This window comes from Spermophilus citellus, assembly GCF_964194105.1.
Source record: "Spermophilus citellus genome assembly, chromosome: 3".
Classification (NCBI taxonomy): Eukaryota; Metazoa; Chordata; class Mammalia; order Rodentia; family Sciuridae; genus Spermophilus; species Spermophilus citellus.
Window position 1 is genome coordinate 158,199,643 of NC_138184.1, and position 21,951 is coordinate 158,221,593.

General features: G+C 35.8%; 1 protein-coding gene across 1 annotated transcript in view; it reads right to left on the reverse strand.

Moving 5' to 3' along the window:
* The window catches only part of SCIN (scinderin), an 81,892-nt gene that overhangs the window by 49,340 nt on the left and 10,601 nt on the right, over positions 1-21,951 (reverse strand). Inside the window, exons 3-4 of the mRNA XM_081284722.1 lie at positions 15,417-15,578; positions 155-304 (exon numbers count right to left, since the gene is read on the reverse strand). Coding sequence (XP_081140848.1) covers positions 155-304; positions 15,417-15,578 — 312 coding nt within the window. The remainder of the gene's footprint in view (positions 1-154; positions 305-15,416; positions 15,579-21,951) is intronic.

Genomic DNA, 21,951 nt, shown 5'->3' on the forward strand with positions numbered 1-21,951 from the left:
AAAGAAGAAAACATAGCTTTCTGTTTTCTTAATATCATCACACAGATAACCCTGATGTACACACACCATACACACACACACACACACACACACACACACACACACACACGAAGGATGGTAATAATCTTGTAACAAATAACACTAGTCACAGTACCTTCATAAGCTCAAATGGCTCACTTCCTTCTTCCACCACAATGAGTTGAGACCTTCCTTTTCTTTCATTATCTCGAATGCCGATGGCAACCTGGCTTGCTTTCAGACGCTCATATTTGTTGCATGAGGAACCACACCACTGGTAAATTTTCTAAAAGAAAGAGAGATCTTTTGGCCTCAAGTACATGTGGAGCACACTCAACTTCCTAATTAACTTCCTAATTAATTACTTATTGTAATTAATTAGGAAAAACCAAAAAGGTATAAGAAAGGAAAATTAAAATTAGCTACAGGTGAGGTGCATATAATTATACATATATTTAAATCATATCATATTCTCATTCTGTTGGCTGTTAGTATTCTAAAGAAAGCATTTTTAGTGCAAAATATAAAAACATGCCTCAGTGTTCTTTGTATATAAAATACAATAATTATAATTTATAAAAGTGAACTTATATGGATTATTCAAATTTAATATAATAAGTCTACCATATTTCAGAGAAGTAGTCAAGAATCTGTTAAGGCATTATACTCTTTTTTTTAAGAGTTCTTCAAAGTTAAGTTTATTTTAAGTAATTATAATTGTTTTCTTCATTTGCCAGATTTTATGGTTTATTATTTCTATAAACATTAACTATAAAAGCTTGAAATAATAATGTTTACTAAAAATTTCCTTCTTATTGAAATGCAAAATTGTTAATAGTAACGGGTATAATAAATTGGAAATAAAGCAAAACACGTGGAGTATAACTAATTTCATCATCATTAAGAATTTCATACACATGAAAGCTAAGCATTCTTTAAAAAGAAGTAAAGTTATTATAGATTACTACTTTTAGCTCATTGTTAATTTATGCATAAGTTAACTATATATTTCACAGATTAATGTCAGCAGTGAACCCACATGAAATATCCAGGTATTTTTTAAGCATAAAGTTCTACATAGAGGAACGTAAGTTCTGTGCCTGTGACATTTAAACAACCAAACAAACAAATATTTAGGCTCTCTTCTAAAAGAAGGCATTATACTCTTGATGGTCATAAAAATGATATAACACTTTTGTCAAGCAATTTACTTATTTATAAATTTATTCACTCCAACTGACAAATCCAAGTTGCATATACTTGTCATGTACAACATAATGTTTTAAAATATAGAATGGCTAAATCCAAATAACTAAAATATGAAAAGCAATTTAACAGTGGTTATCAGGAATCATAAAAAGAGTTAAAACCTTTTATCCAGTAATATCACCATCTAGAATTTATTTTAATAAATTATTCATAGAAGAAAAACCCCACATGTACAAGGATTTTCATTGATATATATCAATGAGGTATTAGAGAAACATTAAATGTTTAATAATAAGATATCAGTTATACAAATTACTATACATAGGAGAAAATTAGGTGCTTAATTATTAAAATTATATTTTAACAGAAAATATGGAAAAATAGAAAGTCATTTGATATATAATAGAGATATTAGCTACCATTTATATTGAAATATATATTTTAGATTTGAGTACAGTATTCAGAATGTATGCAAATCCCAATGCAAAATGAGAAATACATCATCAATTTATCTATTAAATGTCGTTTAACAAAAGAAAAAAAAAGTTTAAGTTACCCCAGCCTGGTAGGTGTGGGAATGGTCATTAGCACCCACCATTTGTGTGATATAAGCATTCAAAAGCTTCTTTTGAGGGCAGTCTGGCATCAGATCAAGCAATTAAATGTGTTTTGTTTTGTTTTTTAATATATTTTTCAGTTGTAGTCAGACATAATACCTTTATTTTATTTATTTATTTTTATGTGGTGCTGAGGATCAAACCCAGGGCCTTGCACATGCTAGGCAAGCGCTCTACTTCTGAGCCACAACCCCAGCCCTAAATGTGTGGGGTTTTTTTTATTTTTTTATTAGTTGCTCAAAACATTACAATGATCTTGACATATCATACATTTGATTCAAATGGGGTATGTAATCTTAATCTTATTTTTCCACGTGTACAGATTGCAGGATCACATTGGTTTACAGCCACGTTTATACACAGGGCCATACTAGTGTCTGTTGTATTCTGCTGCCCTTCCTATCCCCCCCTCCCCTCCCCTCCCCTCTTTCTACCCAATCTACTGTGACACATTTTTCTGTCTCTCTTTTTTCTTCCTCCTCACACCATCTTATATGTAATTTTGCATAACAATGAGGGTCTCCTACCATCTTCTGTGCAATTCCCCTTCTCTCTCCCATTCCCACGCACCTCTCGTCCCTATTTAATGGTAATCTTCTTCTCATGCTCTTCCTACCTGCTCTGTTTTGAGTCTCCCCCCTTATATCAAAGAAGACATTCTGCATTTGTTTTTTAGGGATTGGCTAGCTTCACTTAGCATAATCTGCTCTAATGCCATCCATTTCCCTGCAAATTCCATGATTTTGTGTGTGTGTTTTTTTTTTTGTGCTGAGTAATATTCCATGGTGTATAAATGCCACATTTTTTTTATCCATTCATCTATTGAAGGCATCTGGGTTGGTTCCACAGTCTAGCTATTGTGAATTGTGCTGCTATGACCATTGATGTAGCTGTGTCCCTGTTTTATGCTCTTTTAAGGTCTTCAGGGAATAGTCTGAGAAGGGGAATAACTGCGTCAAATGGTGGTTCCATTCCCAGCTTTCCCAGGAATCTCCATACTGCTTTCCAAATTGGCTGAACCAATTTGCAGTCCCACCAGCAATGTACAAGTGTACCCTTTTCTCCACATCCTCGCCAGCACTTGTTATTGTTTGACTTCATAATGACTGCCTTTCTTACTGGAGTGAGATGGTATCTTAGGGTGGTTTTAATTTGCATTTCTCTGATTGCTAGAGATGGTGAGCATTTTTTCGTGTATTTGTTGATTGATTGTATGTCCTCCTCTGAGAAGTATCTGTTCAGATCCTTGGCCCATTTGTTGATTGGGTTATTTGTTTTCTTGTTGTTTAATTTTTTGAGTTCTTTGTATACTCTGGAGATTAGAGCTCTATTTGAAGTGTGAGGGGTAAATATTTGTTACCAGGATGTAGGCTCCCTATTTACCTCTCTATATTGAGAATTTCTAATAAAAATCAGGGATTTCTATAAATTTATCCTGGAGAAATATTCAAACACCGATTCTAACAACAAAGAAATAAAACGAAACAAATGCCCATCAACAGAGAGAGAGCTATTAAATACCATTACATGGATACTTGTGGACTCTTCTTCAGGGAATCAAAATTGAGGAAACGTTTTAATATTGATGCAGAAAATTACTAGTATATCAGTAAGAATAAAATAAAGCTACAGAATAATACAGTTATATTTAAGTAGAAACCAAAATGTGTATTTACAGAAAAAAAGATATTTAAGGATGAATAGTTCTAAATGATGGGGGGCCTGAATATTCAAAAAGAAAGCTTCCTATATGTCACATTCATTTATTAGGTACTTATTATGAGGTAGATGTTGGGGATAAAGGGATGAATAAAAGAATATCAAGGAGAGATTGACTGACAGAAAACTTTACTTAAAAATATGTTTGCAAAACCCATGGTGTTCAATTTCCACCCGTTTCATTAAAGCATGGAGAGGTAGTTAGCATAGTGGTTAAATGTGAGGGAGCTTGACCTAGGCTGTCACTTTCTGCTTTTCTTTTTTTTTTATTTTTTATTGGTTGTTCAAAATAATACAAAGCTCTTGACATATCATATTTCATACATTAGATTCAAGTGGGTTATGAACTCCCATTTTTACCCCAAATACAGATTGCAGAATCACATCGGTTACACATCCACAATTTTACATAATGCCCTATTAGTAACTGTTGTATTCTGCTACCTTTCCTATCCTCTACTATCCCCCCTCCCCTCCCCTCCCATCTTCTGTAACTGTATGCTTGCCATTTTTAAAAAGAATAGTAAATTAGTAATGGCAAAATAAATGAGCAAGTACCCAAGCATCCAGAGAGATGGACTATTTTCTCTGATTGCTTATTCCAGACTCATCTTTTCATTCAAAGCCAGTTTACCGTGTGCCTAAACCAGGGAGGTTTTTTTTTGTGGGTACTGGGGACACAGCATTAAACAATGTAGGCCTGGGACCGTCTCTTTAAAACCCCTACTTTGCCCGTTTCTGACTGACCTAATATTCTTTAAGAATAAACTGTACATTTTAGGATTTCAAACTTTTATTAAAAAATAAAAGGACTATGCCTTGTAATTCTTTTCATTCTAGAATGTGACTTAATTATTCAATAAGGTCCCGGTGTACTTCTTTCCTATCTCTAAGGAAAAGCACACTTGCATTATTTCCTCTCCAACCTCTTTTCTACATCTGGGTATTGGAACATGAAGCTCACATATGGAGACCATCTGAATATCCTGCCAAGTTTAGCAGTCATAAAGAGCAAAAAAGTGGTTTCGTAGTCACTGAGCATTCAAGTACAGAGATGTGAGCACTATCCTTAGAGATCCTCAGGTTCTGGATGACTGCTTAACTGAAAGCTCTCCAGGAGACTCTAGTATCCAACCACATTAGAACCATTGCTGGCCACCCTGGGCACACATAGCAGGGAATCCACAACATCCAATTAGGTGCCCAGTAGGTCACTCTGCCAAAGAGAGCCCAGGGTCTAGGCTTAGATTCCTTTCCCTCTCCTACTTCATAGTATTTTACAAATAATTCTTTTCTCAGAAGGTCTGAGAAAGCAAACATCCAAGGATTATATTTTATATCACACTGAAATATGAACAGTAGATCAGAAGTGAGCTCTAAGATTTCTCAGGTTTATTAGCAACTTTCAAAACTGACTATCTTATATGAACATCCTACAAATGTTTATGTTCTTGATACCTTAGTTATAGAAATTACCTCTCATCTACTTCAAAGAGATTATATAAAATCCCACTAAATTTTATTAGCATCTTTAAAGTATCAGGGAAGCCTGATAAAATGTGATTAAGATGTTTTGCAGATAATGAGAATTTCATAAGCATAATTATTATTTAACATAGAATTTTATAATATTCCATGGAGTCTAAAATATTTCTCATAATATTACTTTGGATTGGAAGATTTTATGTATGCATCAATTCACATTATAGAAAATACCATTGTTTAGAGACCACCATCTCTACCTTTAAAATAGTAAAAAACATGTAGGAAATACTCATAAAAACAGAAAAACCTTAAAAGTGAAGTTTTACTTTGAACTCAAAGATAACTAAATCATTAAACAAAGTGTTACAAAATATTTGTCATGAAAATGAATGGTTTGTGTGCTACTTATTATTTAATTATTTCTATCTTATTTTATGCTGCCATTATATACAAGTGACATATTTTCTTACTAGTCTTATTTTTCAGTGGCTGATTGTCAAGAAATGCAAGAAAATAATGACTTCAATTGTAAAGTGTCAAAAGTCAGAATTGCTTAGTCACACTAAAACATCATCTTCATTTAATTAAATTAATTTTCTATGCAAATATAGCTATTCAATGGTGGCAACAGCACATTAAAACTTGCTTTAAAAAGTTTAAATAAAGGCCAGGTATGGTGGCGCACACCTGTGATCCCAGTGGCTCAGGAGGCAGAGGCAGGAGGATCGTGAGTTCAAAGCCAGCCTCAGTAATTTAGCAAGGCTCTAAGCAACTCAGTGAGACCCTGTTGCTAAATGAAATACAAAATAGGGCTGGGGATGTGGTTCAGTGGTCGAGAGCCCCTGAGTTCAATCCTCAGTACACACCCCTTCCCCAAAGTTTTTTTAAATAGAATTTTTAATAGATCATTAAATCTAAACAATTTCTATTCCACTATGTGTGGATCATGTGTTTGGGACTTCTTTTAACAGAGCTCTACTGTGCTGAAATAAGTATGTGGTACTATTAATAAACTGTACTACCCAACACTTACTCTATTCAGAGGCAGTTGGTCAAGACTACCTAACCAGTCAGTGCACAGGGAAACTTTGTATTCACCTGGCACCGTGCTTGAAAAAACTCTCCTACAATTCCACTTATCCTGTTTTCTAAAGGGAGTAGGCTTAAGAAGAGAAATCCTGCATAGAGCTTTAAAAAAACAACTCTGAACTAATTTGATAGGTTATAATATATCACTACAACAAAAAGTTTTCACTACAATCTAAGCTATTTTATTTGTAATATGTTCATGTAATTTAGCTGATAAGTTTTCATCAGTTTAAGTGTGCTACACACTGAAAATTGTAAAACAAACAAGGTTTTTACCTTCCAAGATCCTAAGGCACTTAACAACTCAACACTAAATGTCATATTTCTTTGAGGAAGGAATATGAAAACTCCCTGTGAATATGGAAATATCCATTTCATTTGGAATGGAGTCCACTTGAATTTTGGCAGAAAGCGGTTTGATGTACATATTGACTATGCATACCCTCTAGAGCAGAAGTTTGTGGAACTATCATTAGCTGTTACTGAACAAACGATTACAGAAAAACAAAATTACTCTGCATAATTATTGGAAAAGGAAGAAAGAAGGGCAAAAAGACGCCCTGTTACTGGCCATTAGTCTGGTCTATCAGTAACAAGACATGAAGGCAAGCAAGTGACAATTAACAGAAACCACCACATTTGAGGAGGGGAGACCTATTATTGGCCTTGAAAACCAGAGGTTTCTAAAATTTCCTTTAAACCATGTGGTCAAAATTAATAAGTGAAACATCAAAGAGCAGCCAAACATCATTGGGGGACAGGAAATAAGAGCCAAAATAAAACAATGTTCAATGACGCCCTGAAAGGGAAACAGATTTCAGAAGCTGAGTTTATAGGGGCACCAAATCAGTCCATGATATGTCAACCCACAACCCGCCCACGGAACTCGGCACTACTGTGCTGCCTTTTCATACTTTTCCAAATCATTCACTATAAATACCTCTAGAATTTTATAAAAGGGGAATGGAGCCTGGGCTGCTGCTTCTTCCTTGCTTTGTACTGTGTTTAGTTTTTTCATTAGCTCTAGTTAAAAAAAAATACAGAAATTCATGAAGATATTCCTTTTGCCTAGAGGTTCTCTAAGCTTGAAGATGTTAATGACTCGTGAGATACCTCCAAGAATCTACCTTTTTCATTTTAAAGGTTTAAAACCTGACTTCCTTAGTTTTGGGATTAGTAAATCTTGTTTTTAGTTTCCTCAAAGGCAACTGAAATCAACATCCTTCGATGACACATGTATATATTTTTTTAAATTATCTCTAAACCCACTTGAATCAATCTGTGAAATATGGTTTATTAAGAACTATGTAATGTTTTGAACAACCAACAATAAAATTAAAAAAAATTATCTCTAAATGAAGGATGGAAGATGAACAGTGTGATGTGCAGGGCCACTTCAGGAACCACAGACCAGAAAGGAAGAAACTGCTTCTAAACTAGGGCAAAGCAGTGGAGATAGAGAAATCAGGGGCTAAGTAGAAGAATACAGTGGCAGGATTGGTCAACAATTCCATCTGGCCATGCAACAGAAGGACAGGGAAAAGGGAAATGACTTAGACAAATTGGCATGGCTGCTGGTAGTGATGCCACTCGCTGGCACCAGAGAGTAGGTAGTTCTAGTCAGAGTGTTCGACAAACCAAAGGTTTAGTCATACTTTATCAAAAGCCATTTCTGCTGCCACCTACACTGGTGACTCAGCTATATAACTGAATGACATATGCTTCATGCATATGACCCTGAATAATCCAGCACCTTTAGACATTCCCTGTATGAAAGTGGTTCTTAATATTCACTGTACCTTGGAATAAACCAGGGAGGCAGGGCTTAAAACTCGCCCACACCAAAGTCCCATCCCCAAACATTAAAAATCAGTATTTTTAGGGATCACATTACAAGAACAAGAATCATTATTTTAACCTCTTGGGGCTGGGGCTGTGACTTAGTGATAGAACACTTGCCTAGCATGTGTGAGGCACTGGGTTCGATTCTCAGCACCACATATAAATAAGTAAAATAACTAAACAAACAAACAAACATAAAATTTAAAAAAAACAACTAAAAAAAGTTAAAAAAGAATGTTGCAGTGAGTATTCTTATGTTTATCTTAAAAAAAATCTCTTTCCAATGATTCTAATATGAAGCATGACTGAGAATTACAGCAGAAATCCTAGCACCCTGCATGCTGTCTATTGCTCTCATCCATTCTCCAACCTCAAGGCATGTGCACCCCTACTCCAGTGCCCTCATTCCCCCATTGCACTTTGTCACACTTGTGAATATAGCCATGCCTCAAACCATTCAACAGTATCCAGAGGGCAAAGGCTGCCTGCTCTTCATCCCTATACTCCATTCACCGAGCACATACTAAGCACACAATAAATGCCTCTTGGCCATATTTTTATTGCAGGGCACTTTAAACAGATTTAAGATTAGATTTATCCTTTCTTCTTATCTTTTCTTATTGCCTCAGGTTCTTCTCTTATAAATCTAGTGTTAGGCATTACTTTGGGGGTATGGACAAAGTTATCCAGCATGAAGATATATGTTTTGCTCAGTCTTCAGTTTAAATCAAGCATTTTCAATCACAGCAGAGACAAAACTCTGAAAACTGACATGGTTTTAAATTAAAAGAAACTTGATTTTGCTAGAGAAAAGCGTTTTCTGTGGTGCAGGGGTTGGGAGGGCATAAGAAGTGAGGATGCTGTCAAAGTTTGTTTTGCATATCAAGAAGCAGAATGAATCAAAAAATCTAGAAAGAGTGATGGATGGGTAGATCCACATGTGACCAAACAAGCAGACTGTTAATGGTAGACTACAGGTGGTGGATATGTGGATGCTCACTGAAAAATTCTTTTAGCTCCACTGTATGTCTGAAATTGTTCATAATAAAATACTAGGTAAAAAATTAAAAAAAAAAAAAAGAAGCAGAGCCTTGGCCTTAGGTGCTAGAGTAAACTGTAGGAACCACAGATTAGGCAAGAACAGAAAAATTAGGTATGACTCGTTTGTCTGGTTGAAAAACAACAAAGAGGGAGATTAAGAAAACTAGGAAACCTGACCAGAGGCAATTAATCTTTGAGAAGAGCTCAGAACACTTTTTTTTTCCAAATCACTTTTTGATTTGTCATAACCAGGGTTTAAATAAGTACCTGTCAAAAATCCATGCTCAGTCCCCAAGTATTGCAAGTGGTGGAGTCTTTAAAAGTTTAAAAGTCTTCTGGTTATATGGGGGTGTGCCTTGAAGGAGATATTCAGAGTCCAGTCTTTCATCTTCCTCTCTTTTTTTCTTCCCACCTGCTGTGAGGCAAGTAGCTTCCTCTGCCACACATTTCTGCCATGATATGCTGCCTCACAACAGGCCCCAAAGCAACTGACCCAACCAAACATGGACTGAAACCTCTGAAACTGTGAGGTAAAATAAACTTTTGCTCTTTTTAATTTGATTATGTCAGGTATTTTGTTATAGTAGCACAAAACTGATCAATACATTCATAGAGTCATCCATGAGTCTGAAAATTAGAGCAGAAATGACTATGAACAGTTCTCCAGACCACAGTGAGAACACAATGTCCTATCTCTCCAGTATGGCATGAGAAAAACAAAACAGAGTTCCTGAGAAGAGTACAATGTGGCTCCAAGAACCATAAAGGGTCTTGCTTTCCCTTGATGTGAGGGTATGTTATCATCAGAAGACCAAACTTAGGCCAAGCCTATTCTCTAGCAAATGTCTTGACAAAAGAGGCCAAAGCCCAAGAATGAATGGCATGGCTGAACTTCAATGAAGACTACAGGTAAATGAAGATAAATTAGATTTATACTTCCATCCTCAACCTCAACCCCTATACCCAGGCCATAATATTATATAAATATCCCTAGTACCTAAGGAATAGAAAAGGTGACTAGTGGCATAAGTCTGAATTGCTTTAAGTGTTTAACAAAATTCATCTTAATAAGGCAAAAATCACTTTTTTTTTCCAACTCTCCTATGATACTAGGAGCTTGTGAATAGGGCCAGGTTGAGTTATAGAAGGAAAAAGAAAATCACATTTCTGGACACAGCACTATGTTAGACTAATATGTTTTATTCCAGATAGACACACATTTGTTGGCTTTAAGTCTGGGCTTTACACGAGGAACAAAATGAGTGAGACACTAGGTGCATGATAGTGTGAGAAATGCTGAGAGCCAATCTCTGTACCGTGACAATAAAGTTAAGACCTGACTCCACAGGGGTGGAATGTGGGACAGGAAAAGCAGAAGAGGAAGAGGTCAGAGAACAAACTGTGAACAAGACGACATGGGAGTTGAGTATCCTAGCATAAAATGAGAATGGATGTTTGCTGGAGAAGGGAGTCACAGAGAGGAGAGGGTTCTGGGCAAAGGAAACCGTCCCGGAGAGCAAAGGCACAGTGACTGGAGGGAATGTGTTGTGCATGGGGCACTGAGACATATCAGCAGCCATAAAGGGTATGGAAAGGACCAGAGGTGTTAGGAGGCAGAATCAACCAGGACAGCCAGTAACTGAATGTGGAGCTCCCAGGAGAAATTATCAGGATGACTCCTGGATGGGAGTCTGAGGGGCTAAGTGAGTGGAGGTTCTGTTAACAAGGCAAGGACAATAAGAGGAGAATTGGTTTGAAATGAGAGTGAAGACGATGCACTTCCTTTTCTGAACTCGTTGAGTCTGAAGTTCTCATGATGTACAGGAGCTGAATATCTCATAGGCAGCCTGAAATACTGACCTTGAGCTCAGGCAAGAGGTCTGAGCTGGACTATGAAACTGAGGTTTACCAGTGGATAGTAGTGAACACTTTGGGTGAGGATGAGTTTTGTTTTGTTTTGTTTTTCCAGGAAAATTTATAAAGAAGGGACAGTCATTAAACATAGACTGCTTTTAAAATATATTGGAGGGGGTGGGTAAGCCATGCAAAGAAGAAAGCAGGGCCTCAAAGGGAGGAGGTTAGGAAAGCCAGGAAAAGCGCAGAACTGAAGTTAGGTAGCAGCTACTGTCGAATGCAGCACGGGGATCAAATGGATCATTAGATCAAGATGTCCACTGGTCATTCATGCCCCATGGCAAAAAACAGTTTCCAAAGAAGGTGGGAGTGAAAGCCAGACATGTGGGTTAAAGACTGGTGAATGAGGAAGTAGAAGCTGCTTTTTCAAAGCAACATGACTGAACAGTGGGGGAGGAGTGATAGATTATAAATAGCCAGGAAAGGAGGCGAAGCTGCATGACTGACCAAACCAGTTACCAGTTAACAAGGAAACGGAACAGGCAGGATATCAGGATCAGTAACTCACGACAGGAACTCCTACTGCTATTAGACCTAATTCTTCATCAGTGGCTTACTGACATACTTTTCTCTGAGTTTACACCAGATCTCAAACCTTGAGAATATGTGCTTTTTCCATTATCATTCATATTCTGTAGTTACTGGTGCTGGGTTATCATATTTTTTGCTGTAACTTTGTTAGTTAATTTATTATTCAATTTTTTACTAATACCTTGTATCTTTCTTTAAATTAGTGGGAAAATAAGGACTCACAAACTCACCAACATTAAAATGCATATTTCAAAATTACTTTTCCAAAGATGCAGTAAATTATGAATGGCTAAGATCCAGCCATGCCTTATACTATTTTCAGATGACATACTAAAATAACATACATAAATCATTTTTAAAATAATCATGATTTTCTTAACCTTCACACTGATTAAACTGATAATTTTACAGTCTCATACCTCAGGGTGAGGGGGTGAGAGGGAATCTCTACTGTAGTCTAAAACCCCACAAGAGAGCAAATGTTTGTAAGGCATATAAAAAAGCATAGTAATTGTGACCATTTGTCATAAAAGCTGACATCCTTAAACATTCTCAAACTGTGGGATTTAAATTATACCTATAATCTTAGTTTGGGGTCAGCTGGTTTGAGCTGGGTGATGGCTTTGAACATTTAATTAATCTATATTTTTCATACCTGGGTAATAAAACAAGTTAACAGTTAACAAGGAAACAGAACATGCAGAATATCATAACCAATATGCATTGGCTCCATTTTGTGCCCCCTGATGCAGAAGGTGGTCTTTTTTAATCAACTCAATGACTTTTAAAATATTATAGTTCAGAAAATTGTTGTTCCATATACTTCTTTGTTTACTGTGGCACAATCCAAAGATAAAATTATCGATAATCACAAGATCTTATCACCATTTAGAAGCTTTTGGCAACGTTATCAGCCAGCTAAAGGTTAATAATGTGGGCATTTCTTCCAGTGTACATAGGTATCCAGGGCTTGATTCCTATCAGGGTTTCTATCCCTTTAGAATATAGGAAACTTCCATGACATAAGAAATAACTAAATTCAAAAACTTTGGTAACAAAATCATTCCAAATATCTCTTCTACAAGGTCTGCAAGGAGAAAAGCTGAGTTATTAAAGATGATTAATTATATAAAGATAATTTACTATTAAATAAGTGAATGCCCTTGAACCTTATAATAAAGACTGTCTCTTTATATGAGCCTGGATTTTAGGTCATTACTCCCACAAGTTGAAACTACCTATGGGAAGAGAGATGTGTCACTAGAACCACAAGCCACCTACCACAACATCCAACTATTTGTCCCATGTGGAAATTCAATTTTTTTTAATAAATTGGGGGAGGCAAAGGGAAGGGCTCTAGCTAAAATGTTTACAATTGGCTCTTACTTCCCAGTTGAGGATAAGTAGTATATTTTAAAAATGGACCACTGAACTTTCTGTTTCTCACAAGTCCCCCCTTTTTCTTTGTATACCTTTTGGGGGAAATTCAGTATTTGTGGTACAAAATAATCAATGATTTAATGAATTCTGAGACTTTCAATAGAATCTCCACCAAATTAGGTATCATCAATTCCTAATTCAGCAAATTCTGAAATTGTTTCAAGACATTATGTTATCCCAAGCCATCTAAAATATATCTAGTTCACTTGAATAGTGAAGAGAATATGATCTAGGGCTAGAACAACCCAGGTCCCTACCCAAGTCAACCCTCAGATGCTATGAATGCAAGTGCCTTGCACACATCTTCACAGGCTTCGGTTTCCCTTTCAAAACTTAAATGATAACTGCCATTTCCCAGATGTGACTGTGCATCAGATGAGTCTGAATCACAGTCAGTTAAGGCCAAAAGTAGCACTAGAAACCAGATTTAAGAAGTTAAAAAAAATGAGGAAACAAAGGCTCCAGAGGTTAATGATTTGCCCAAGGTCAAATCATAGAGAGTTGGAAAGCTGAATTGGAAACTATTCATGATAATTAAATAGATTACTGCATTTGTATAGTAATTGCATTAGGCATAAAAAGGTTTTTAGGAAAGAATTACTTTCAATCAATAGAGTGATAAATTCCATTATCATTGGAAAGTGTCCCATTTCTTTAGAGACCTTAGAAATCACCCATTTAGATATCCACCTGTAAAGGATGAGAACATCAGAGCACAGTAACTTCAATGAGAACTGAGATCTCATCTTTTTTAAAATGTCATTTTATATGTAAAAACATTCCATAAATTATAAAAGGCTTTAAAATGTAAGTGGTATAAATAGAAGTTAAGATAAATAATTACTGTGCATAGGTTTTGAAAGACTGCTGTAATTAATTGCTTTGGAATTATGTGGGTTACTGATAATTGTGGCCATTTTTTGCATTATTTATTTTTGGTGTGAGATAATAAAAGAGTAGGATAATAGGCTGTTTTTGTCTAGATCTGAAGATCAGGACTAAGATGATTATTTAGTTTTTGAAATTGAAAAGGACTTTCTCCTGAAATTTAATGTAGGATTCAGGGCAAAAATACTGTCATTTTACAGTGTAGGTGTCTAAATACAACACTGAGAATTATAGTCTGCCATAAATATTATTGAGAGCTCAAAGGTACATAAAATCTGATATGACCCTAATCAGATTACCTACTAGCAGTAATAAAACTATAGATGCATTTTAACTTAAGGAAATTGATGACATTTATACCTTGGGAGTATTTTCTATTTATTAAATTAACACATGTCTGTACTGTTGCCAGATTCAAACTGGTTAATTAGAACTTGACCAGATAGCTTCATTTGGAGACTCCTTAGGGTCCCTCCTCTATGCATACTGAATAAACTCCTTTGGCTTCTCTCTGTTGCTTTATCCCAAAATACTTCCCAAGGAGATACAGTAAATTAAAATGAGAACCAGATATACCTAGAGTCAAATTCTTGCTTTACCATTTACTGGCTGTGCACCCTTGAGCAAGATCCACAGACAGTCCAAGCCTCAAGTAACTGAAGAAATACACACTGAGTCAGGACTCCATATAATGTTTGGTCCCACAATTTAAGACCGGACTATGAGAATGTTGATGTGACTGGTGATGAGAATGGTGACCACAAGGAGAAAGAGAGGAAATCATATACAGGCTCCAAGCTTCTCTGTGTTGCCTTGGCAACATTGAATTTCAATGGTAAGGAATGCCCCTTAGAAACCTTACAAAGTTTTGAAGACACATTTCAATCCTATCTACTAGAGTCTAATATAAGCCATTCAATAATACTTCTTCCCCATGATGAAAATGATTAATAAGTATCCCTGACACTAGACGGGCCCCTCTTCCTGGAAGAAAATATGTTGGATGCCATTGAACGTGCCATGAAGATACCTAATATTTGTGCCTGTTCCTTTTCTTCTAGTAACCCTAAGGTATTTGAAAGCATGAAACAGTATGGTGAGTATGTGTTTGTGTATGTTGTGTGTGTATATATATATATATATATACACACATACACATACATATATGTTAAAATAGTCCTCCAAAATTCTTCAGCAGGCTGTTTAGTCACCTATGCTCAGTTTAAATTCTAGAACCTTCAATTGCTTAGGGAATCATTCCTCCCTACCCCCCCCCCCGCCCCACAAACCACACTTTCCCACACAATTAAAGACAAAAATAATTATAGGAAGCTCTGTTCAGAATGAAGGGGAAATGTAATTAAAAATCATTCAATTTCTCTTCTATGGTAGAAAGAACTAAATCACTTTTGTAAACTTACCAAAGAACATAAAAACTTTGAAGTTTCACTTTATGTGCCATTTAAATATTTGCCCATTACACATATGATCGCATCTCACATAAACATGACCTCTTTCCAATCATGTACAAAAAAGTGATTATTTCCAATGGCACGTACATCCGATGTGATCTAAAAACAGTTTGCTTCCCTATAGATGTCTGTGTGTGTACATGAAACTTACTGCGCCCAGGTCGATGATGAAGCAGTCACCCTTGTTGAAACTGTTCCAGCTGAGGGGAACTTCTGTGGCCCTGACCACTCTCCGGCCCTTCACGTGCAGGAGCCTCTCCGCTGACAGGTCGTTGGTAAGAACATGATTTAGTCCAGATGCCACACCTCCAGCCTGATCAGTGGGAGGAAGACACAACACAAAACAGAGAAAAGTGGTGAGGCTGCTAACTAGTCAGGGCAAGGCATAAGACCACTGGTGTTTGTGCCCACCTGTGCCTGAAGGACCAGGAGAAAATAGCCACGTAAGTCCATGTAAAGAGTTAAATAGGGAGAGAGTTCCTTGGTAAATCAACAGGTTTGTTTGTTGGTTTGCTCTGTTTGTTCTTCCTGTTTTAGAAACTCTATTTAAAACCACAAGTATTTACTGAGAACCTTCAGGGAAGAAAACCCCAGATGCATTAACTAAAAGAAAGGGTGGTAGTTCTTGTCCCTCAGGAATGAGTGATTCCCAAATCATTAATCAGTGAAAAGGCAAAATAATAATAATAATAATAATAATAATAATAATAATAATACTTTAAGGAAGAAGGCAACAGAAAGCTGGAAAAGTCAAAGGGAACAGGCACAGATGACAGTAGCAGAGAACAAGCACCCCACATTAGGTCATGGTTGCAGTTAGGACAGAGAAGGGGAGTAGGATCCAGCCAGGGATGTGCTGCTTCTATGCAGAGAGCATCCTTGTTTTTATGTTAAAATATCAAAGATCTTCTTCATTTTCTGGCAAAGAAAGCTCATCCAATATGCTAAGACTGAATATTTTTACCTTAAGTTAGGAGAGATACACTATCTGATTGCACATCTCCAACCAAAACAAAACAACAGGACACCACTGGATTTGGGAGATGCTAAAGAAAAAAACTTATACTGTATCAACTACATCTTCTTGCATTATTCACAATCATCGTTTCATTTACCTTTTTATTTTTTAATTAAATGTTAGGAACCAAATTTACTTCCAGAATTAATTATGAAGTAATGTGTATAATTAAGAGGCATCATAAACAATAGATTGCAGACTTCCCACAATAGTCAAAAAAATTGGCTATATCAAGTAATCTATAGAAGAGTCTAATTTTCAAATTTATCATATAAACATATACAGTAAATCCAAAATAAGGAACTAAGTTGCATATGTAGTCACTGGCACATTCTTTAAATTTACATATACTTTAAATTTCTACCATTCTCCAAGAATATGCCCTCATAAATAGAAAAGTTTTATTGGAATAGGTTAAATGTTGAGTCAGGAAAATTATAACCTCACATTTAAAAAAAATCATAATATCCTAGTCCCTAATTTTGCAATATTGTAACATTTCTTGACTGAATAAATTGTTATATAACAAAATAAATACAAGTTTTCACCTACACATTATTGTTTATGGCCATTTTGGTTTTTTAAATAAGTAAAATTCATTGTGATCTGAGTTTAAAAAATAGAAAAGAATACTATGATCTGAAAAAAAATGTTATAAAATATAGAGCAGACTTAGACTGAGGATACACCCATAATATTCAGGGTGAATCATAAGTGATGTGTAATCTAAAAATTTGCTATTATTTTTAAAAATAATCTTGTCTCTAATATTTAATGCTACAAAGGCACAAAGGAAAAAAAAGATATATATCTATATCTGTGTCAGATAGTAATTCCATGAATACTGTTTGAATTAATGCTAGAAACTTCCAATCCTTTTCTGCTTTCATGAGTCAAAATTAAAGCAGAGTGAGTCAGAGAAATGCAAATCAAAACCACCCTAAGATACCATTTCACTCCAGTAAGATTGGCAGCCACTATGAAGTCAAACAACAACAAGTGCTGGTGAGGTTGTGGAGAAAAGGGTACACTTGTACATTGCTGGTGGGACTGCAAATTGGTGCGGCCAATTTGGAAAGCAGTTTGGAGATTCCTGGGAAAGATGGGAATGGAACCACCATTTGACCCTGCTATTGCCCTTCTTGGACTATTCCCTGAAGACCTTAAAAGATCATGCTACAGGGATACGGCCACATCGATGTTCATAGCAGCACAATTCACAATTGCTAGACTGTGGAACCAACCCAGATTCCCCTCAGTAGATGAATGGATAAAAAAAATGTGGCATCTATACACAATGGAGTACTATGCAGCAATAAAAAATGACAAAATCATAGAATTTGCAGGGAAATGGATGGCACTAGAGCAGATTATGCTTAGTGAAGCTAGCCAATCCCTAAAAAACAAATACCAAATGTCTTCTTTGATATAATGAGAGCAACTATGAACAGAGCAGGGAGGAAGAGTAGGAAGAAAAGATTAACATTAAACAGAGACATGAGATGGGAGGGAAAGGGTGAGAAAAGGGAAATTGCATGGAAATGAAGGGAGACCCTCATTGCTATACAAAACTACATACAAGAGGTTGTGAGGGAATGGGAAAATAAACAAGGAGAGAAATGAATTACAGTAGATGGGGTAGAGAGAGAAGTTGGGAGGGGAGGGGAGGGGGGATAGTAGGGGATAGGAAAGGTAGCAGAATACAACAATGACCAATAGGACATTATGTAAAATTGTGGAAGTGTAACCGATGTGACTCTGCAATCTGCATTTGGGGTAAAATTGGGAGTTCATAACCCACTTCAGTCCAATGTATGAAGTATGTTATGTCAAGAGCTTTGTAATGTTGTGAACAACCAATAAAAAAAAAAAAATTAAAGCAGAGTGGATGACCCTCCATATCAGTGGTACCATAAACACAGGTTTGCCAGCTGACAGATGTCTGATGGTCCCTGTTTACCATCATAGCTGAGAGTGACATCTAGCTGAGCTTGAGAAAAGTATGTTAATCAGAAATTTAATAAAAGGGAGCAATGGTAAGTAATAGGCCTCTATAACACATTCCCAGGCTCCCAAAAGACCTCAGCAAGAAATGACACAAGTCAACAAAATGAGACAGGAAGATGATCTTAGCATTTTCTAACTCAATTTACATTGCATATAGCAACTTCATATGATTTCTGTAGCCTAGGTAATGGCAGACTTTTCAAGTTTTACCCAGTCCAAATAAACAATAAACTTTTCTAGAAGGTAATCTTCAATTAAAAGTTTTTCCTGGCATATGAATCATTGGCTTATTTTGAGAGCATCCTAGTATAATGATTACTAGCTTTTAAGCACTGAAGTCACATGATCACACAGGCACACACTAGCTACAAAACCTTGGTAAGCCCCTTTGAGCTTTGCTTTATCGTAAAAGGGAAGTTATAATAGAAACTGTACCATATATAATTTATATTAAATTAGACAATATACAAAAAGTGATTAACCTATTCCTGTAGCTTGCAACTAATAATGGGATGAAATTCAGCGTGACATAACCATCTTCTAGGTGGTTATCTCTGCTTCCACATTTCCTATCAAGTATTGCTGCAACTGCATATATTCCACATGTACAATGTCACCACTGATAAAATAGTCAACTGCTTCTCTTGCTGATAAATTTGACCTCCATTTGCAGACATCCTCTTTCTGAAAAATGTTAATCTGTGGTGGCTTGAATTATTAGAAGCTAAGTATCCTATAACTATAAAATTACTTTTATCAGGTCTACTTTTGAATATATATCCAGAAGTTTTATTTTCCAAAGTCAATGGCCAATAGGACTAATAATGTCCTAAATCTTTATTGGTTATGTATTGTTTAGATGTTTTATTATTTAATTTAATCTTTAATCCTTACAACACCTGGATGAGGAAGCTGTTATTATGCCCATTGTACATTCAAGAGAATCTAAGACAGAAACTTTAAGTGTTTGCCCTAAGGCAAACAAGTCTTTTGGAAGAAATGGGTTCACAACTAAGACAATGCTACAGCACCTGCTCTTAGTAACTAGAAGTCCTTGCTTATTTCAAAAGTTGGGTTCATTAACATGATGGAAGTTTCAGAATCATTTGACATAAACTAGAGGAACTCATATGAATTAAATAAAATAGATGTAATAGTCTCACTTTTGGAGTCATTTTGAAATAATGATTTCAAAAGAGATAAAAGAACTTACAAATAGGTAAAGAAGAACTCAAACTATCACTATTTGCTGATGACATGATTCTGTATCTAGAAGATCCAAAAATTCCAATAGAAAACTTCTAGAACTAATAAACAAATTCATCAAAGTAGCAGGATATAAACACCCATAAATCAAATGCATTCCTATATATCAGCGATGAATCCACTGAAAGAGAAATTAGGAAAACTACCTCATTCACAATAGCCTCAAAAATAAAATACCTACGAATACATCTAACAAAAGAAGTGAAAGAACTCTACAATGAAAACTACAGAACACTAAAGAAAGAAATTGAAGAAAACCTCAGAAGATGGAACGATCTCTTATGCTCCTGGATAGGCAGAATGAATATTGTCAAAATGGTCACACTACCAAAAGCACTATAAAAATTTAATGCAATTCCTATTAAAATCTAAAATCCCAATGACATTCTTCATAGAATTAGAAAAGGCAATCATAATACTTATTTGGAAAATAAGAGATCCAAGATAGCCAAAGCAATCCTTAGCAAGAAAACTGAAGCAGGAGGCATCACAATATCAGACCTTAAACTATACTACAGAGCGATAGTAACAAAAATAGCATGGTATTGGCACCAAAATAGACTTGTAGACCAATGGTACAGAATAGAGGACACAGAGACAAATCCACATAAATACTGTTATGCCATACTAGACAAAGGTGCCAAAAACATTCACTGGAGAAAAGATGGCCTATTCAACAAATGATGCTGGCAAAACTGGAAATCCATATGTGGCAAAATGACATTAAGCCTCTATATCTCACCCTGCACAAAAATCAACTCAAAATGGATCAAAGACTTAGGTACCAGAACCTGTACCTAACAGAAGAAAAAGTAGGCCCAAATTTTCACCATGTCGACCTAGGATCTGACTTCCTTAGCAAGACTCCTAAAGTGCAAGAAGTAAAATCAAGAATCAATAAATAGGATGGATTCAAATCAAAAAGCTTCTTCCCAGCAAAGGAAACAATAATGTGAGGAGAGAGCCTACAGATCGGGAGAAAATCTTTACCACATACACCTCCAATAAAGCATTAATCTCTAGGATATAAAAAGAACTCAAAAAACTTAACACCAAAAGACAAATAACCCAATCAGTAAATGGGCTAAGGAACTGAACAGACATTTCACAGAAGAAATACAGGTGGTCAACAAATATATGAAAAAGTGTTCAACAATTAGAGAAAAGCAAATCAAAACTACTGCAAGATTTTATCTCACTCCTATCAGAATGGCAACCATCAAGAATACCAGCAATAATAAATGTTGGCGAGGATGTGGGAAAAAAGGTACATTCATACATTTCTGGTGGGACTACAAATTGGTGCAAACACTATAGAAAGCAGTATGAAGATTCCTCAGAAAACTTGGAATGGAAACACTACAACCCAGCTGTCCCACTTCTGGGTTTATACCCAAAGGACTTAAAATCAGCATAAGATAGTAATGCAGCCACGTCAATGTTTATAGCAGCTCAATTCACAATAGCTAAACTATGGAACCAACCTGGGTGTCCCTCAACAGATTAATGGTTAAAGAAACTGTGATATATATACACAATGGATTATTACTCAGCTTTAAAGAAGAATGAAATTATGGCATTTGCTGGTAAATGGATGGAGTTGGAGAATATCATGCTAAGCAAAATAAGAAAATCCCAAAGAACCAAAGGCCAAATGTTTTCTCTAATATGCAGATGCTAATTACAATAAGGTGAGGGGGCACTAAAGAAGAATAGCATTACCTTAGATTAGGTGGAGGGAAATGAAGGGAGGGGAGGGGAGGGGATGTGGGGATAGGAAAGATAGTAGAATGAAACAGACATTATTACTGTGTGTGTGTATATATATATATATATATATATATATATATATATATATATATATATGAATGACTGCATGACCAATATAATTCTACAACATGTACACTCAGAAAAATGAGAAATTATATCCCATCTATGTATGATATATCAGAGTACATAAATGCATTCTTCTGTCACGCATAACTAATTAAAACAAATAAAAAAATTATAATCCAAAAAAAGAGATAAAAGAACTTATAGTTGTTTTTTTACTCATTTCAATGGTATCACAAATATTCAACAGGCTTTGATCAGGTAAAGGTAAAAATAAACCTGGCATCTTAATATGCAAATTAATATATATTCAAATATCCAGTTTAGCTCTGAGGTTTTAGGTCTTCACCAGGGGGATATTCTCAGTGGTGGGCAATAATGGGGTATACAAAGCACCTGGTGGACCATATATTTTTTATGAAAAGATTTATGTCTGGGAAGGGTTTTATGCTTTGAATATGAAGTGTCCTCCAAAGACTCATATGTTGAAGGCTTGTTCCCCAATGCACCAATGTTGCAGGGGGCCTTTGGAAAGTGATTGGATCATGTAGGCTCTGACCCC